Source organism: Dreissena polymorpha, chromosome 2 (assembly GCF_020536995.1).
Source record: "Dreissena polymorpha isolate Duluth1 chromosome 2, UMN_Dpol_1.0, whole genome shotgun sequence".
Lineage (NCBI taxonomy): Eukaryota > Metazoa > Mollusca > Bivalvia > Myida > Dreissenidae > Dreissena > Dreissena polymorpha.
The window spans coordinates 14,418,526-14,435,559 of NC_068356.1; the positions used below are offsets into that span (position 1 = coordinate 14,418,526).

Consider the following 17,034-nt stretch of genomic DNA (forward strand, 5'->3'; position numbering starts at 1 on the left):
ATCGGCCAATATATTAATATTTACAGTAGAAAAAAAATCGTTGCATGTAACTTCATTGAGTGCCTTTTACACTGAAGTTCCCGACGCCCTTTGATGCTTTGCATCCATACTTAATCTTGTTTATTTAAGAAACACTCTTTTTCAGCTCCAAAAGACGTTTGTTACTTAATTTTGTCTTGAGACATGACTCAAGCTTAAGTATTTAACTGTATTTGTTCTTGACTAGAATAGTGTATTAACAATAAATCGTTATTTTCTTGTTTAATTTTGGACACTAAATTGTTAACTATATTATATATATTTAACAAAAGTATTTTTTTCAATTTATACATTTTAGCATTGATGTAAAAATTTAAGAATAAAATTTCAATAAAACATAAGATTTTATACAAATGTCATTCTTTGGTTTAATCAAAATAGCGCAGATAAATAAGCATGGCTTGTGTATAATAAATAAAATACCTAGTTACAATAAATCTTGATGCACTTAATGTTTTGCTCACAATGGTGAGGCGAGAAAACATTATAAAATTGATGCACATAGTTCTCTGATATCAACATCATTCTCTGACATCAGAATTGTCATCTGATATTAGAATTGTCCTTTTATATCAGCATTTTGCTATGATATCAGCATTGATATCCAATATCAGCTTTATCCTCCAATATCAGCATTATCCTCAGATATAAGCATTGTCATCCGTTTTCAGCATTGGCCTCTTGTTTCACCATTTTGCTTTGATACAATGTATCAGCATTTGCTTCCAATATCAGTATTGTCCTCTGATAGCAGCAGTGTCCTGTGAAATCAGCATTGTCCTCTGACATCAGCATTGTCCTCTGATATAATAATTATTTTCTGATATCAGCATTGTTCTTTGTTATTAGACTTGTTCTCTAATATAAGCATTGTTGCCTGATCAGCATTGTCCTCATATATCAGCATAGTCATCTGATACCAGATTCAACTACATGACTCATCTACCCAGGATTTCATGCTTCTCCCTTTTGCTTTTCTAGTTTGTCCCATATATATTTATGCCCCCCTTCGCCGAAGAGGGGGTATATTGCTTTGCTCATGTCGGTCGGTCGGTTGGTCCGTCCGTCCGTCCGTCCACCAGGTGGTTTCCGGATGATAACTCAAGAACGCTTGGGGCTAGGATCATGAAACTTCATAGGTACATTGATCATGACTCCCAGATGACCCCTATTGATTTTGAGGTCACTAGGTCAAAGGTCAAGGTCACAGGTGAAGGTCACAGTAACTGGAAATAGGCATTTTAAGGATTTAGCATGGTTCAAACAAGGGAAACAACTACCGTTTATGCATGTTCTTTTTATTACAGCATTTGCCTCCCTTTAATTCATTTAAAATCTCATTTTACAGAAGAGATTCCAAATTTGACCTGTAAATGAGCCCCATATTTACTGCCAGTGCTAGGTTACTTTTTCCCATTTGATCATTCTTAAGTATTGCTACTACTACTACTACTACTACTACTACTACTACTACTACTACTACTACTACTACTACTACTACTACTACTACTACTACTACTACTACTACTACTACGTACCACCACCACCACCACCACCACCACCACCACCACCACCACCACCACAGTGACAAAAAACGTATTCACACAATGGCTGCTACTGCAACTTATAGCCCATATAGGGGGGCATGCATGTTTTACAAACAGCCCTTGTTACCCCATGAACTGCATGCTGTGGGTGATTTCAGATGTATGTGCCAATCCTGCCAGCCTATTGTACTTAGTGGACCTTTCTGACAGCATGCTCAACATAATTGATAACACAAAGAAGTTTGCTGCAGCATTAATGAGCGGGTAATGCCTATTTTTAAGTTTAAATAACTTGTCAAAGTGACTTTTTAGTTTCCAACTGTTCCATCTAAGTTCATTATTCATGACCTTCATAGCATCTTCATCTTTAGAAATGTGTATGTACAGTGCATAGTGACCTTAATAATGTATCATATGAAATGAAGGTTTTAGTGTCCATAGGGTCTTTTATCCCCCTTTTGATAAATTGTTGTCAAATTTATTAAACAAAATACTTTAATTCCGTTATAATTCTGTATAATATGTATGATAAGTTGTTTTAAATGTCTAGGTTCCAGATGCCCATTGTCAAACAAGGAGCCATTGGTTTTGGCACAACTGTTATTCAATCAACAGTGATTGAACTAAATTCCTTTTCCACGTACCTTGAATTGTACATAAATTTCATGAGCAAAATGGTGCCTGATTCAACATCAATGGGCACTGGAACATTTGACGCCATCCAGCGTGGAACTAACATTTTCTCATCGATTGTTGGTGAGAAAATCATGATCATTTTCACTGATGGGAAGTCTGACAACCCTGCTCTTACAAAGACGGTATGTTACTGAATTGAGGTTAAATTTATGATCTTGTCTTACCAATGCTTAAGGCAAATGGCTAAAAAAAATCCATTCAGAAAGTTGTTTGCATCTCATTCTATAAATTAACTGAATAATTTTTACCAATATGAACGCTTTTTACATTTGAGCTTGAATTTCCAGTTATAAAATATTTAGGATTAGAACTAAGGTTACAAATATTCTTATCTGTGAAGCCTTCATTACTAGTAATTGACTTTCAATAAAAACTAATTAAATCTTAGTTGTTTAAAATCAAAATTTTCATAAATTTATTGTCAAACGTTATCATTTCTTTCCTTTGTCTATGAATGACACACAATAAATCTCCTTATGTTGAAAGTTATATTTGTTTTTGTCTGAAGAGAGCCAAAACTAGGACTGATTGTGGTTCAAAAAGCAATGTATGTCTGTTAGATTAACAGCAAACAACAAAGTTATGCACAGATATGTAAATTATACCTCTATTGTTGCTATGGCAGCGAGCACAGGAAGCAAGGAATGCGAGCATCGGACTGGTTGCTATTGGTGTCGGCAGTGGTATACAGCAGCAGGATCTGTTGGACATCTCTGGGAGTTCGGACAGCATCTTCCAATTCGAAAACCAGGACTTGTTGGATGTGACAAAGCTACAAAAGGTTCAGGAGGTTGTGTGCACAGGTAATGTGGTGTATACCGTTTCCTTGTTTAGAAATCTTTATCACTGTGAAGCTTTCATTCATTCACTATGTAGACCTATGATCTCAATTCTCTTGTTTTAAAAAGTATTAATTCTTAGATATCTTTTAATATACAATATGGTCCTAATTTCTGATCATGCTCATTTTGCTATCAAAAGATATTTATTTGAAAATGTTGTGGTGTGGATTGTTTTTTTTAATGACACATGTTATGATTGTCTGCAGACATATTTATTTCAAATATGAGGCGATATATACTGTAACTTAAATGATTTAAACATACCATGTATCAATTATTTTTAATATTTCATTCCAGCCACAAGACCTGGAGGTGAGTTTTTGCTATCATTTTAAGGTCGCCCTGAAAGGGGTGAGCATAAAGTCGCAACTTTGTCCGTTCATCAAAATTCTTACTGTGATAGAATTTGGTATGTGTTGGTTTGAATCTAATTTCCTTGATAATTGTTTCCTTTCATTTTTATGCCCCTCTGTCCATCCATGCTTCCATCAAAATTTTTGTTTTTGCTGAAATTTCGGATATATGTGATCCTAATTCAATGAAATTTTATATGTAGCAACCCTATTAGGTGGACATCTGCTTCCTTTTACAAGGTGTTCTTGTCCAATGATTTTAAGAGTTATTGCAGTTTGATTATTAATAGGTCTTTTTCTTTTTGTGTTCAAGATCTCAGACACTACAATCAGAATTTGATAAAATTTAATTATTATGCATCATCTGTATAAGTTGAACATGGACGTGGTTAAGTTGTTCTTGTCCAAAGATTGTTCATGTAGTTATTGTCCTTTGATTATAAAAGGAATTTTTTCGTTTTTCTTTCTTAAATTGTTCGGAACTAGTGATCTTTATTTGATGAATGTGTATAATCACTTTTCCTTTTATTAAGGCAAGAACCTACAGTCTGGTCTTTCCTCTCAATAGTTTATTCACTGTTCCCTTTAGATAATAATTCCTTTCCGCATTTGATATCAGACTTTGACTTATAATTTGAATTTTATGATACTCAGGTGTACATGCATACATTTTCAGGTTGTTCTGCTCCAGTAACTTTTCAGTCAGTTTTTTTCTATTTGATACTTAATATAACATTTTCTAATGAATTTTATGTTTCTGTGTCAGATACAAATCTGATGATCAAAATTTGATGAAAGTTTATATGCCGTATCAATACAGGATAGGCATATGTATATTGTCATTCAGCTTCAGTCAATGTTCAGGGAGTTATTTCCTCATTGCTCAAAGGTGGTTTATGATCATCCAAAAAATAAGTCACTAGAATTTTACTCAAATGAAAATCTTGGTAACATGGTCAAAAAACTAAGATCAATGGTCAAGTCTTTGCCTTACGTTGTGACCACTTGAGATTCCAAATTTATTATTTAATCTTGATAATTCTTAGTTAGAATGTAAGTCTTAAAAGTATCTAAGCCTAGCTTGAATCAGGGTCATAAGCATCCAAAAACTAGGTCCTCCGTTCAAATGTAAGAAAAAACATACCACAGCTGTAGATGTGTATTACTCACTCTTGATGAAACATGGTGAGGATGCTATCCTGACAATATTAACCCATTTATGCCTATTGGACTCTCAAAACCTTCCAAATTGGATCAATTAATTTCCAAAATTAGGGATTTCTAGTATATTTATTTCTATATTTAGAATATTTCTTACAGAAATTTCTTTAAGCAAACAGCGCAGACCATGATGTGGTGTCTGATCTGGGTCTACGCTGTTTGCCAAGGCCTTTTTTCTAGATGCTAGGCATAAATGGGTTAAGGTTAAGTTTGAAAATGGGAAAACAGAGGTAAAAAGCTAGGTCATCAGACCAAATCTTCGATAATGGATATACCTTTAAGTCAGGTAAGCTCTTTAGAGCCATCGTACTTCTCTGCTTCATGAGAAGAATCTCAAATTTTCCATAAAAAACCCTCATCTTTGAATTTCCAGTATGCCAACCAGGGACCTATACTGATCTTGTTAATTTCAAAATTGCTTTGAAATAAAGGTAATGACCTAGCTTCACCTTTGTAGGCTCAGGATGCCTGTAAAGGAACTCAAGAGGACCCTTGTGAATTCTTAAATGACCTTAAAATAATCTTTGTTTTGGCCAAAGGCAGAATGCCGGATCACCAATAAACATTAAAACTTAAGTGTTGTATTGCCAGAGTGCTCTTCCTATCGCCAATCATTAAAACATTCAAACTTAAGTGTTGTATTGCCAGAGTGCTTGTCCGGTAACTACCGAGACCCTGGGATGGTGTGCACACCCTGTCCCCTGGGGTCCTATCAGGACCTCCCAGAACAGCTGTTCTGTGTGCAGTGTCCTACTGGTCAGACAACAGGCAACATGGGCTCCACTGCTGCTTCAGCCTGCACAGGTACATCAAGCTTTTTTTTTAGCTGTTTAATCCAGTTTTTCACATTTCTTGACCTTAACAACAGCCAATGAATGGTTGGAGACATTTTCCAGTAGATACCTTACTAATGGATTGGCTAATTTAAAAATTACAGGGATACTGTATTTAGTTTGGAAACCATGCTAACCGAATGTTGATAATAAAAATATTGTATCTGTAAAATTGTAAGTCATTTCTTAGCAAAAATCCAGTTTAGGTGGAAAGTGTCGTCCATGATTTGCCTGTTTTGACTGCAAAGGCTAATCTAGGACAACACTTTATGCACATGCATTAAACCTCCTTTTCAAAGAGCACAGCTCATTTGTATTTAATTGACAACTCTCTTCAGCTCAAACCCAGTGCCCTGCAGGTACATTCATACAAGGAGCGGCCTGCACTCAGTGTCTTTATGACTCCTACCAACCTCTTCCTGGACAGACCCAATGTATCCCCTGTCCGTCGGATAGACCTGTGACGAACATACTCGGAGCTACCTCTATCAGCAGCTGCAAAAGTGAGTGCTCAGAGAACATAATCCTGAAACATCCTTATTTCAATTATACAATGCTTAACCTTAGGTCATTAATTAGTGATTGTCATTTTTATGTCCCCCAATCTATACTGGGGACATATTGTTTTTGTCCTGTCTGTTGATTTGTTGGTTTGTTAGGTTCACTGGCCAGAGGCCAGCGGGGCTTATGTCATGGGCCTGTGTCCGTCGTGCGTGCGTCCGTGCGTTAACCTTTCCTTAAAACATCTTCTTCTCCTATACTACTGGTCCAATTCTGATGAAATTTCTCATGAATGTTCCTGGGGTGAACCTCTTGCAAATTTGTTCAAATTTTGCCCCTGGGGTCAAATAGGACCCTGCCCCGGGGGTCACAAAAATGAAAATTTGCTTATATATGGCCTATTTTGTGAAAACTTTCAAAATCTCTCGTCCATAACCATTGGGCCTAGGGCTATCAAATTTGGTATGTAGAGACATCTTATAGTCCTCTTCCAAATTTCTTCAAATTATGCCCCTGGGGTCAAATTTGACTCTGCCCTGGGGGTCACAAAATTGAACATATGCTTACATACATACATATTTTGTGAAAACTTTCAAAATTGCTTGTCCATAACCATTTGGCCTAGGGCTATCAAATTTGGTATGTAGAGACATCTAATAGTCCTCTACAAAATTTATCCAAATTATGCCCATGGGGTCAAATTTGACCCTTCCCCAGGGGTCACAAAATTGAACATATGCTTGTATACGGCCTATTATGTGAAAACTTTCAAAATCTTAACGTCCATAACTATTGGGCCTAGGGCTATCAAATTTGGTATGTAGAGACATCTAATAGTCCTCTACCAAATTTCTTCAAATTATGCCCCTGAGGTCAAATTTAACCCTGCCCCGGGGTTCACAAAATTGAACATATGCTTATATAAGGCCTATATTGTGAAAACTTTCAAAATCTTCTCGTCCATAACCATTGGGCCTAGGTCTATCAAATTTGGTATGTAGATACATCTAATAGTCCTCTACCAAATTTTTTCAAATTATGCCCCTGGGGTCAAATTTGACCCTGCCCTGGGGGTCACAAAATTGAACATATGCTTATATAAGGCCATTTTTGTTAAAACTTTTAAAATTTTCTCATCCATAACCATTGGGCCTAGGGCTATCAAATTTGGTTTGTAGAGACATCTAATAGTCCTCTACAAAATTTCTTCAAATTATGCCCCTGTGGTCAAATTTTACCCTGCCCCGGCGGTCACAAAATTGAACATATGCTTATATAAGGCCTATTTTGTGAAAACTTAAAATCTTTACGTCCATAACCATAGGGCCTAGGTCTATCAAATTTGGTATGTAGAAACATCTAATAGTCCTCTACCAAATTTCTTCAAATTATGCCCCTGGGGTCAAATTTGACCCTGCCCCGGGGGTCACAAAATTGAACATATGCTTATTTAAGGCCTATTTTGTGAAAACTTTTCCCGTCTATAACCATTGGGCCTAGGGCTATCAAATTTGGTGTGCAGAGACATCTAATAGTCCTCTACTAAATTTCTTCAAATTTTGCCCCTGGGGTCAAAATTGACCCTGCCCCCGGGGTCACAAAATTGAACATATGCTAATATAAGGCCTATTTTGTGAAAAACTTTCAAAATCTTCTCATCCATAACCATTGAGCCTAGGGCTACCAAATTTGGTATGTAGAGACATATAATAGTCCTCTACCAAATTTCTTCCAAATATGCCCCTGAGGTCAAATTTGACCCTGCCCCAGGGGTCACAAAATTGAACATATGCTTATATAGGGTCTATTTTGTGAAAACTTTACAAATTCTCTTGTCCATAACCATTGGGCCTAGGGCTACCAAATTTGGTATGTAGTGACATCTTATAGTCCTCTACCAAGTTTGTTCAAATTATGCCCCTGGGGTCAAGTTTGACCCTGCCCCGAGGGTCACAAAATTGAACATATGCTTATATAAGGCCTATTTTGTGAAAACTTTCAAAATCTTTCTGTTCATAACTGTATGGCATAGGGCTACCAAATTTGGTATGTAGTGACATGTAATAGTTCTCTTCTTAGTTTGTTAAAATCATGCCCCTGGGGTCATGGCCTATTTTGTGAAAACTTTCAAAATCTTTCTGTCCATAACTGTATGGCATAGTTTGTTAAAATTATGCCCCTGGGGTCAAATTTGAAACAGTCCCAGGGGTCACAAAATTGAATATATGCTTAGAAAGGTCTTATTTTTAGAAAACTTTAAAAACCTTTCTGTCCATTAAAATTGGGCCTAGGGCTACCAAATTTGGTATGTAGTGACATCTTATAGTCCTCTACCAAGTTTGTTCAAATTATGCCCATAGGGTCAAGTCTGACCCTGCCCTGGGGGTCACAATATTGAACATATGCTTATATAAGGCCTATTGTGTGAAAACTTTCAAAATCTTTTTGTCCATAACCGTATGGCATAGGGCTACCAAATTTGGTATGTAGTGACATGTAATAGTTCTCTTCTGAGTTTGTTCAAATTATGCCCCTGGGGTCAAATTTGAAACTGCCCCGGGGGTCACAAAATTGAATATATGCTTATAAAGGGCTTATTTTGTGAAAACTTTAAAATCTTTTTTGTCCATAACCATTGGGTCTAGGGCTACCAAATTTGGTGTGTAGTGACATCTTATAGTTCTCTACCAAGTTTGTTCAAATTATGCCCCTGGGGTAAATTTGACCCTACCCTGGGGGTCACAAAATTGAACATACGCTTATATAAGGCCTATTTTGTGAAAACTTTAAAAATCTTTCTGTCCATAAAAATTGGTCCTAGGGCTACCAGATTTGGTTTGTAGTGAAATCTTATAGTTTTCTACCAAGTTTGTTCAAATTATGCCCCTGGGGTCAAGTTTGACCCTGCCCCGGGGGATCACAAAATTGAACATATGCTTATATAAGGCCTTTTTTGTGAAAATTCAAAAATCTTCTTTGTCCATAACCATCCAGCCTAGGGCTATCAAATTTGGTATGTAGTGACATCTTATAGTCCTCTACCAAATTTGTTCAAATTTTATCCCTGGGGTTAAATTTGAACCTGCCCCGGGGGTCACAAAATTGAACATATGCTTATATAATGCCTATTTTGTGAAAACTTTAAAAAAAATCTTGTCTATTACCATTAGGCCTGAGGGCTACACAATTTGGTATGTAGTGTCATTGTATAGTCCTCCACTTAGTTTGTTCAAATTATGCCCCAGGAGTCAAATTTGACCCTGCCCTGGGGGCCACAAAATCGATTATATGCTTATATAGTGCCTATTTTGTGAAAACTTGAAACATCTCCTGTCCTTAACCATAAGGCATAGGGCTACCAAATTTGGTATGTAGTCACATCTAATAGTTTTCTACCAAGTTTGTTCATATAATGCCCCTTGGGTCAAATTTGACCCTGCCCGGGATGTCACAAAACTGAACATATGCTTATATGGAGCCTATTTTGTGAAAACTTTAAAAACTTCTTGTCCATAACCATTGGGCCTAGGGCTACCAAATTTGGTATGTAGTGACATCTAATAAACCTCTACCAAATTTGTTCAAATAATGCCTCTGGGGTAAACTTTGACCCTGCCCTGGGGGGTCACAAAATTGAATACACGCTAATAAAGCGCCTATTTTGTGAAATCTTTAAACATCTTCTTGTCGAAAACCATTCAGACTATTGCTACCAAATGTGGTATGCAGTAACATCTTATAGTCCTCTACCAAGTTTGTTCAAATTATGCCTTTTGGGTCAAATTTACACAGACCCGCGGGTAACAAAATTGAACATTATATACGCTTATATCTTGCTTATTTTGTGGAAACTTTTTAAATATTCTTGTCCTTAACTTTAGGACCTAGGGCTACCATATTTTGTATGTACATGTAGTGAGATATAGTAGTCGTCTACAAATTTTGCTAAAATTATTCCCCTGGGATTAAATTTGACCAAGCCCAGGGGGTCACAAAAGTGTACATGTGCTTAAATAGGGCCTATATTTAAGTATTTGCACATGCAGAGAATATTTGTTTCAGCCTTTTTTCAGCAGTGGAGCGATACAGGGCCATCATGGCCCTCTTGTTTGTTGGTTTGCGTCAAACTTTAACATTGGCCATAACTTTTGCAATATTGAAGATAGCAACGTGATATTTGGCATGCATGTGTATCTCATGGAACTGCACATTTTGAGTGATGAAAGGTCAAGGTCATCCTTCAAGGTCAATATCAAAGGTCAAATTTTGCAATATTGAAGATAGCAACTTGATATTTGGAATGCATGTGTATCTCATGGAGCTGCACATTTTGAGTGGTGAAAGGTCAAGGTAAAGGTCATCCTTCAAGGTCAAATGTCAAATATATGGGGGTCATAGTGTTTCACAAAAACATTTTGCTCATTTTAACAACACTGTAATATTTCAACCACTTGCAATTAGGATATCATACAAATCACAATTTTGAGGTCCATAAGATTCTTAATCATGATAATTACCAATGCACATGATACAGGTAAGGTTTCTTTATGTAAAATCATTGCCTTAAATATTAATTGATATATTTGTTGACACCTATCACTTAGACTGCTATTTCCTGCAAAACAGCTTCCAGATTGTCTCTTATATATGCTTTAGAGCAGGGTAGATTTTTTTTAAAGCTTTAACTTACCTAGTACTTTTACCATGTTCTCACAGCCCGTGTGTGTCCCATCCCTATGGATCTGGTGATGGTGGTGGACTGTTCAGCTAGTATTGGGCAAGACTTTCCCATTCTGAAAATGTTCCTTAGCAACCAGCTGGCCAAGTGAGTCTATATTTTAGCATTGTTTTGTGGAGCATCCTTGCTATAGCTTATTTTAAATTAAGCAAGTCTCAGTGAATACTGGGGTCAATGAATTGGCATAAAATATCATTTAAGATTAGCCTGTGCAGTTTGCTAAGGCTAACCTGGGATGACACTTGCTGCCTGAACTTATTATTTTTTTTAAATAGATTTCCTTTAAATAAATGATTCCATAACCGGGCAAAGTGTCATCCCCTAATAGAAATTGGCGGCCGCGGCCGATGCGTATCCCTACGCCGCGACTTTTGACCCAGGGGTCAGATCACAATTCCAAAAAGTGCACTGTCACATATGCTCATAACTACCATGTGTTTAAGTTTCAAGGTTCTGAGTGCTTATAGTGTATGAGGAGATAGTGGCCAGGACGGACGGACAGACAGACCTCGGAGATAACCACATAATCACCCTGCTCCAATTTGGAGCGTGGGGATAATTAAAACAAAATTTTGGGTGGGCGTGGTCTATGTGGGCGCCCAATGGTTGGTAATGGGGCAATGCATCGTTGAGATTGACCGTATTGTCATAAGAGATGTTCAGTATCAATTCGATGTAAATCGATGTAGAAATGAATAAGTTAATGTAAAATAACATAAAAAAATTAGTGAAAATCTCTGACCCGGCCCCATCCCAACACCCATAACTTTTGACCCAGGGGTCAGATTAAAATTCCAAATAGTGCATTGTCGAACATATGCTCATAGCTACCTCGTGTTTAAGTTTTAAGGTTCTAGTGCTAATAGTGAAGGAACAGATAGTGGCCAGGACGGACAGACGGCGGAGATAACCACATAATCCCCCGGTTGCAATTCGGAGCGTCGGGATAATAAGCGTGTGTAGACTTTACAGGCTAATCAGGAACAATGTTTTTCAAATGTGCAAAAGCCGGTTTTTACAGAGACCCAAGTTTCTATCTGTCTAAATTAGGAATGTAAGAGGTTAACTGGTTAACCTATTGAAACGAACAGTTAACCTGTTTCATTTTCGGGAAAAGGTTAACCTGAATTTTTATGTCCCCCACCCACTATAGTGGGGGACATATTGTTTTTGCCCTGTCTGTCTGTTGGTCTGTTTGCTCCAACTTTAACATTTGCAATAACTTTTTCAATATTAAAGATAGCAACTTGATATTTGGTATGCAAGTGTATCTCATGGAGCTGCACATTTTGAGTGGTAAAAGGTCAAGGTCAAGGTCATCCTTCAAGGTCAGAGGTCAAATATATGTGGCCAAAATCGCTCATTTTATGAATATTTTTGCAATATTGAAGATGGCAACTTGATATTTGGCATGCATGTGTATCTCATGGAGCCACACATTTTGAGTGGTGAAAGATCAAGCTCATCCTTCAAGGTCAAAGGTAAAAAAAAAAAAAATCAAAGCGGCGCAAAAGGGGACATAGTGTTTCTGACAAACACATTTCTTGTTTTCATTATGCTTTTTCATGGAATAATTTGTGATATTTTACATTTTGCGTGCGACATACTGCTAACTTGCGGTGGCGACTATTAGAATAACATGACGCACCATGGACTGTAATAAATAACGTGTCAACAAGAACAGTAATAAATCAATAAATCAGTACCTTTGTGGTTACAAGAAAATGGGTATGTTTTGATATTTGGCGCTATTGTTTTGTTTTACTTGCAAACATTTAACCAGCGAACTGCGGGGAGTTGGTGCTATTATCAAATACGTTATTGACACATTTATCAAACTCACAATAAAAATCAGCTGAAACATTGGACACCTTATTTTGATGTTTTGTTTGCCAATATCCAACACTGATTGCTCGCAAAAATAAAGGGTTTATAAGGAATAATTAAATCAAGAATTGCATTCGTAATCACATACTAGTCGAGATAACCTGATATTTGTTTTATCAGAAAATAATATTATTTATAATAATTAATGTCACGAACAATACCACTTCTGCCGTCTGAGGAAAGTTTTATATAAGAAAGCAATTTATAAAACTCATTTAATTAATATAAATAAAGATCAACTAAAAAGATATATTTGATAAAATCATTAAATTAAGTATTTGCTTAAAAGTTGTGCAACAGTGGGTGAATTGTCAACCCAATGACGACCGGTTGACAATGATGGTGTGAAAATAAACAACATTTCCCAACAAAAGTCACCCAAGAGCTTTTGTCTGTGCCATGGACATCCGTACCATTGAAGCGAGTGTTCTCAAAAGCAGGTTGTCTTGTTAACAAGGTTTTGCAACCTTGACATCAACCATAAGCTAATGGACAAAGTCATTTTCTTGACCAAATGTACACTGTTGTTTTGTGCATGTTCTGCATATTTGTGTATGTTTGCTGGATTGTTTGAAAAGTGAGATTGTGTAGCACTAGTTTAACAATTATTTAAAACATTTTTATACAAAGTTAATGTGTGCAATACAACGCGAACTTAATATTAGTGGCCTAACCAGATGTTTTCAAAGCAAGCAATCTCAAATTACTTTTGTTTCTATAGAGTACATGAAGGAGCGGTATGAGAAATGTTAAACGTGTACTTACAAATATTTTACTAATAAAGATGTTTAGGTTAACTGGTTAATTAAAGGTTATGTCAAAAGGTTAAGTGGTTAATGTTTTTTGTAACCTCGTGCATCCCTTGTCTAAATGTTTACATTTTATTTTTTATATACACATTTCAGAGGCGTCGGAGCTGGGGCGGCAGCTGCCGCCCCAATATTTTCGGCAAAATTGTTATTTCGGCAAAATTGTTATTTCGGCAAAGACCTTTTCTTCATTTTTTTTTATTTCAATATTTTAAAATATCTTTACCGCGAAGCAAGGTAATCACACTTTCATCGTTATGACACTTGTATTGTTGATTGTCATCACCCGCCTGTGGTAATGTACGTGTAAATTATGTTGTTAATTGATCGATCTCTTTTATAACGATAATCTCTATATTCTTGAGTAATTAAACCTGGGAATCTTTAATTGTCGGTATGATTTAAGCCTTTGCTTCTTTTTATTAATATAAAGGAAAGTATGACATGAAACAAATGTGCCGATATCAAATATAGCCCTTAATTGTAACAAAATTAAAGATACCTCAATATACCTGAATTAATTGTGATAACTCAAAGTAAATCGATAATTCTAAAATCTTATTTAATGTTGTTTTTTTACCATTTTTTGTTTCATTTTAATATGTCTTCTCTAAACCAAACAACGGATTTTAAATTTCCGAAACGGAATTTCGGGAAAAAAATCCCGAAGAATGTTCTTTCAACCCACACAATCCCTATTGTTGTGTTGCCTGCTGCAAAGTACAAACTGCGACAAATAGAGATCACTTCTGCAATGGCCTGTCTGTCTGTCACATCTTTTGTCATTCAGAATATGCTTGCAATAGATGTGTATAAGGTCAGGTATCAGACATAAAAATGCAACAGAACGCACCATTTGATACTAAAAATTGAAAAATTCCCTTGGACACCCACCAACGGGAGGGGGATACCCCCTTCCATACCCACCCCCTCGGCCGCCCCAATGTCAATTTGCTTCCGACGCCTCTGCATTTCTATCTGGACATGTACTACTTGGTTTTTAATCTGTGAATGACAATTTCTATAATCTAAGAAAGGCATGAACAACACATATGGCGGTATTAAAACGAAAGAATGATTATTAATATAAATCCTACAAACTGTGAACAAACAATCATATCAAAATGTATGCAAGTCATGTTTCGGAGAATAAAATTCTGTCAATTTTCTAAACATATTTCAGTGACATTAATCCAAACCAAGTCTAAATATGTCTTTGTATATGTCTTTGTGACGATTTCTTTATAGAAATGTCATCAATAATGTGAAAAAAAATCGTTTTTTTTTTAAATAATTGTTCATTTTAAATTTCATACTAAATTGCATGTGTTTTTACAAATTTAAGAATAAATTATGTAACTGCTCAAAACTATATTAAACTTGGCCCTTACCATAGAACTTTTGAATAAAGATGAGTTAAGGTCATACTTTCCAAAAAGCATTTCATAATGTAGTGTCTTCATTGTAGAGCCTATACTAAACACCAATAATTCAGATATATTCCGTTTATTTGTTTTTAGGCTATTGGCTTTAGCCAGTTGACTATTGTAAACCGCAAATCGGAAACACGTCTCACAGTCAGTTGCTTGTTTCCCAAGGGATAAAAATGCCTGGATGTGGGATGTTGTCAGGCAAAATAAATAAGATATTTAACAAAGAATGTTCTTATCCTTACAATTGTTCACAAAGAAACTTTTTTTCGAAGATTTTCTTCTTACAATGTTTCTAAGACCATTTTAGTGAAAAAACGTTCTTAGAAAATAAATTAAATTTTGTTTGTAAAACAATTCTGTTATTGGCAAAAGCTAGATAATGTTTACAATATGTATTTTGTTTCACAAAAGTCTATGTAAGTTTACATGGCGCAGTGGTAGCGGGTCCGCTTATGGATCCTGAAGACACTGGTTTGTATACTCCTGGCATCAGTTGTTTTTCAACATTTTTTTCTTACTATGAAAATTAGTTGTGTATTAAAAACATTGAAGATTTGTAAGCAATCATTACTAATGACATATGAAAAAAAGCCAAAATCTGTTAACGATTTGCTTTAAAACATGGAAAGAAACGAGATTTTGATTAAATTGTCCACTAACATACTTTTTCAATGTTTTATGAATGGGGTAAGTTACTTAAAATAAGTTTGACTTGTTTCTTGCAGAAAACTGTCTTGTTTTTTTAGGTCTGTAAGATCCTTGTGATGGCAAACATTTAACTTAAATGAGAGGGGAGGGGTCAAATAACAGTATATTGATATTAACCTGCAAATTATATTGCATATTATTTGAAATTATTTGAATCATTTGAATAAGGATTAAAGTCTTCAAAATGAATGCTTCAAAATATAGGGTGCATGTAATATTTTGCGAATGTAATGAAGTCTGTAAATATTACAGAAACAAAAGCAACAATGTTTTGTTCCTTTCTGCTTACATGAAAATGAAGTTATTGTAACAGTATAATGAATAGTAACAAATAAAACTAGAAAAACAAAGATATAACTTTGACCTTAGCTTCGGAATGAAAAAGTCCTTCAGTGTCTTAAGTAGTAATGACGTAAATAAAACAAGAGCATAAATAAATATTTAGCCAAGAAGCAATACGATTTACTTGCTCGCAAAATACCAAGCTCCCTTGATACATATTTGTGTTTCTCCAATTGATATAGGATAGTTTGCAATATTTCACAACTTTTTGTTTCATTTATATGTACTTATTCTAAAAAAAAGCACTTTGCTTTATGATAGCCATTTAGATTTTCATTCAGTCAATTGTTCCTTCAACATTTTCTTCAATAAAAACTTACATGTATCTTGGCAATATACTTTCAACGCCCACACACTCTCGTTAAGTTCCTGAATTGAGTCTACAAGATTATTATACTTATTTTTAAATATGATTTTTTGTGTATTAAGATTTGATATAGGGCTTGGTGCAACACAGACGCGTGTCTCTGTGGTGAGACTAGGGGATAAGACTATTCTACCACAGCACGCCACTCTTTTATCGCAATCGAGAGACATAGCGGCCGTCAGCACAGCCATCTGGGCCTTACAGGTACCATTGACTTCCTTGTTAAACTAAATACATGTTTGTCCTTGGAAACAAAACAAAAATTCGCATGAAGTTTAAAGATATACAAATCATTTTAAATTCATCTAGAAGCCACACTTTTCATCTATTATTTATGAAAGTCTGTCAGAATATTGATCTTGAAAATGTCCAGGCCAAGTTTCATTCATGATGAAACTTGGTCAGAATGTTAATCTTGATATTGTCTAGGTTAACTAAGTTTTAATCTTGATATTGTCTAGGTTGACTTAGTTTTAATCTTGATATTGTCTAGGTTGACTAAGTTTTAATCTTGATATTGTCTAGGTTGACTTAGTTTTAATCTTGATATTGTCTAGGTTGACTAAGTTTTCATCTGTTTCACTTGCCTCCCAAATCTCTATCAGGGGGTCAAATCTTAGAATAAACTTGTTATCACTCTAGAGGCCACAGTTTTGATTCAATCTTGTGAAACTTAGTTAGAATATTTGTATTGGTTTTAAATATCAAGGCTGTATTT

At 35.6% G+C, this 17,034-nt stretch overlaps 2 protein-coding genes across 2 annotated transcripts in view; both read left to right on the top strand.

Moving 5' to 3' along the window:
* The window catches only part of LOC127866547 (collagen alpha-5(VI) chain-like), a 73,751-nt gene extending 69,482 nt beyond the window's left edge, over positions 1-4,269 (top strand). Inside the window, exons 15-19 of the mRNA XM_052407160.1 lie at positions 1,745-1,850; positions 2,137-2,404; positions 2,908-3,085; positions 3,422-3,436; positions 4,244-4,269. Of these exons, the coding sequence (XP_052263120.1) occupies positions 1,745-1,850; positions 2,137-2,404; positions 2,908-3,085; positions 3,422-3,436; positions 4,244-4,269 (593 nt within the window). The remainder of the gene's footprint in view (positions 1-1,744; positions 1,851-2,136; positions 2,405-2,907; positions 3,086-3,421; positions 3,437-4,243) is intronic.
* A 6,480-nt stretch (positions 4,270-10,749) lies between these two features.
* LOC127866550 (uncharacterized) overlaps positions 10,750-17,034 on the top strand; it is a 65,269-nt gene continuing 58,984 nt past the window's right edge. Inside the window, exons 1-2 of the mRNA XM_052407164.1 lie at positions 10,750-10,857; positions 16,379-16,520. Of these exons, the coding sequence (XP_052263124.1) occupies positions 10,769-10,857; positions 16,379-16,520 (231 nt within the window). The 5' untranslated portion in view covers positions 10,750-10,768. The remainder of the gene's footprint in view (positions 10,858-16,378; positions 16,521-17,034) is intronic.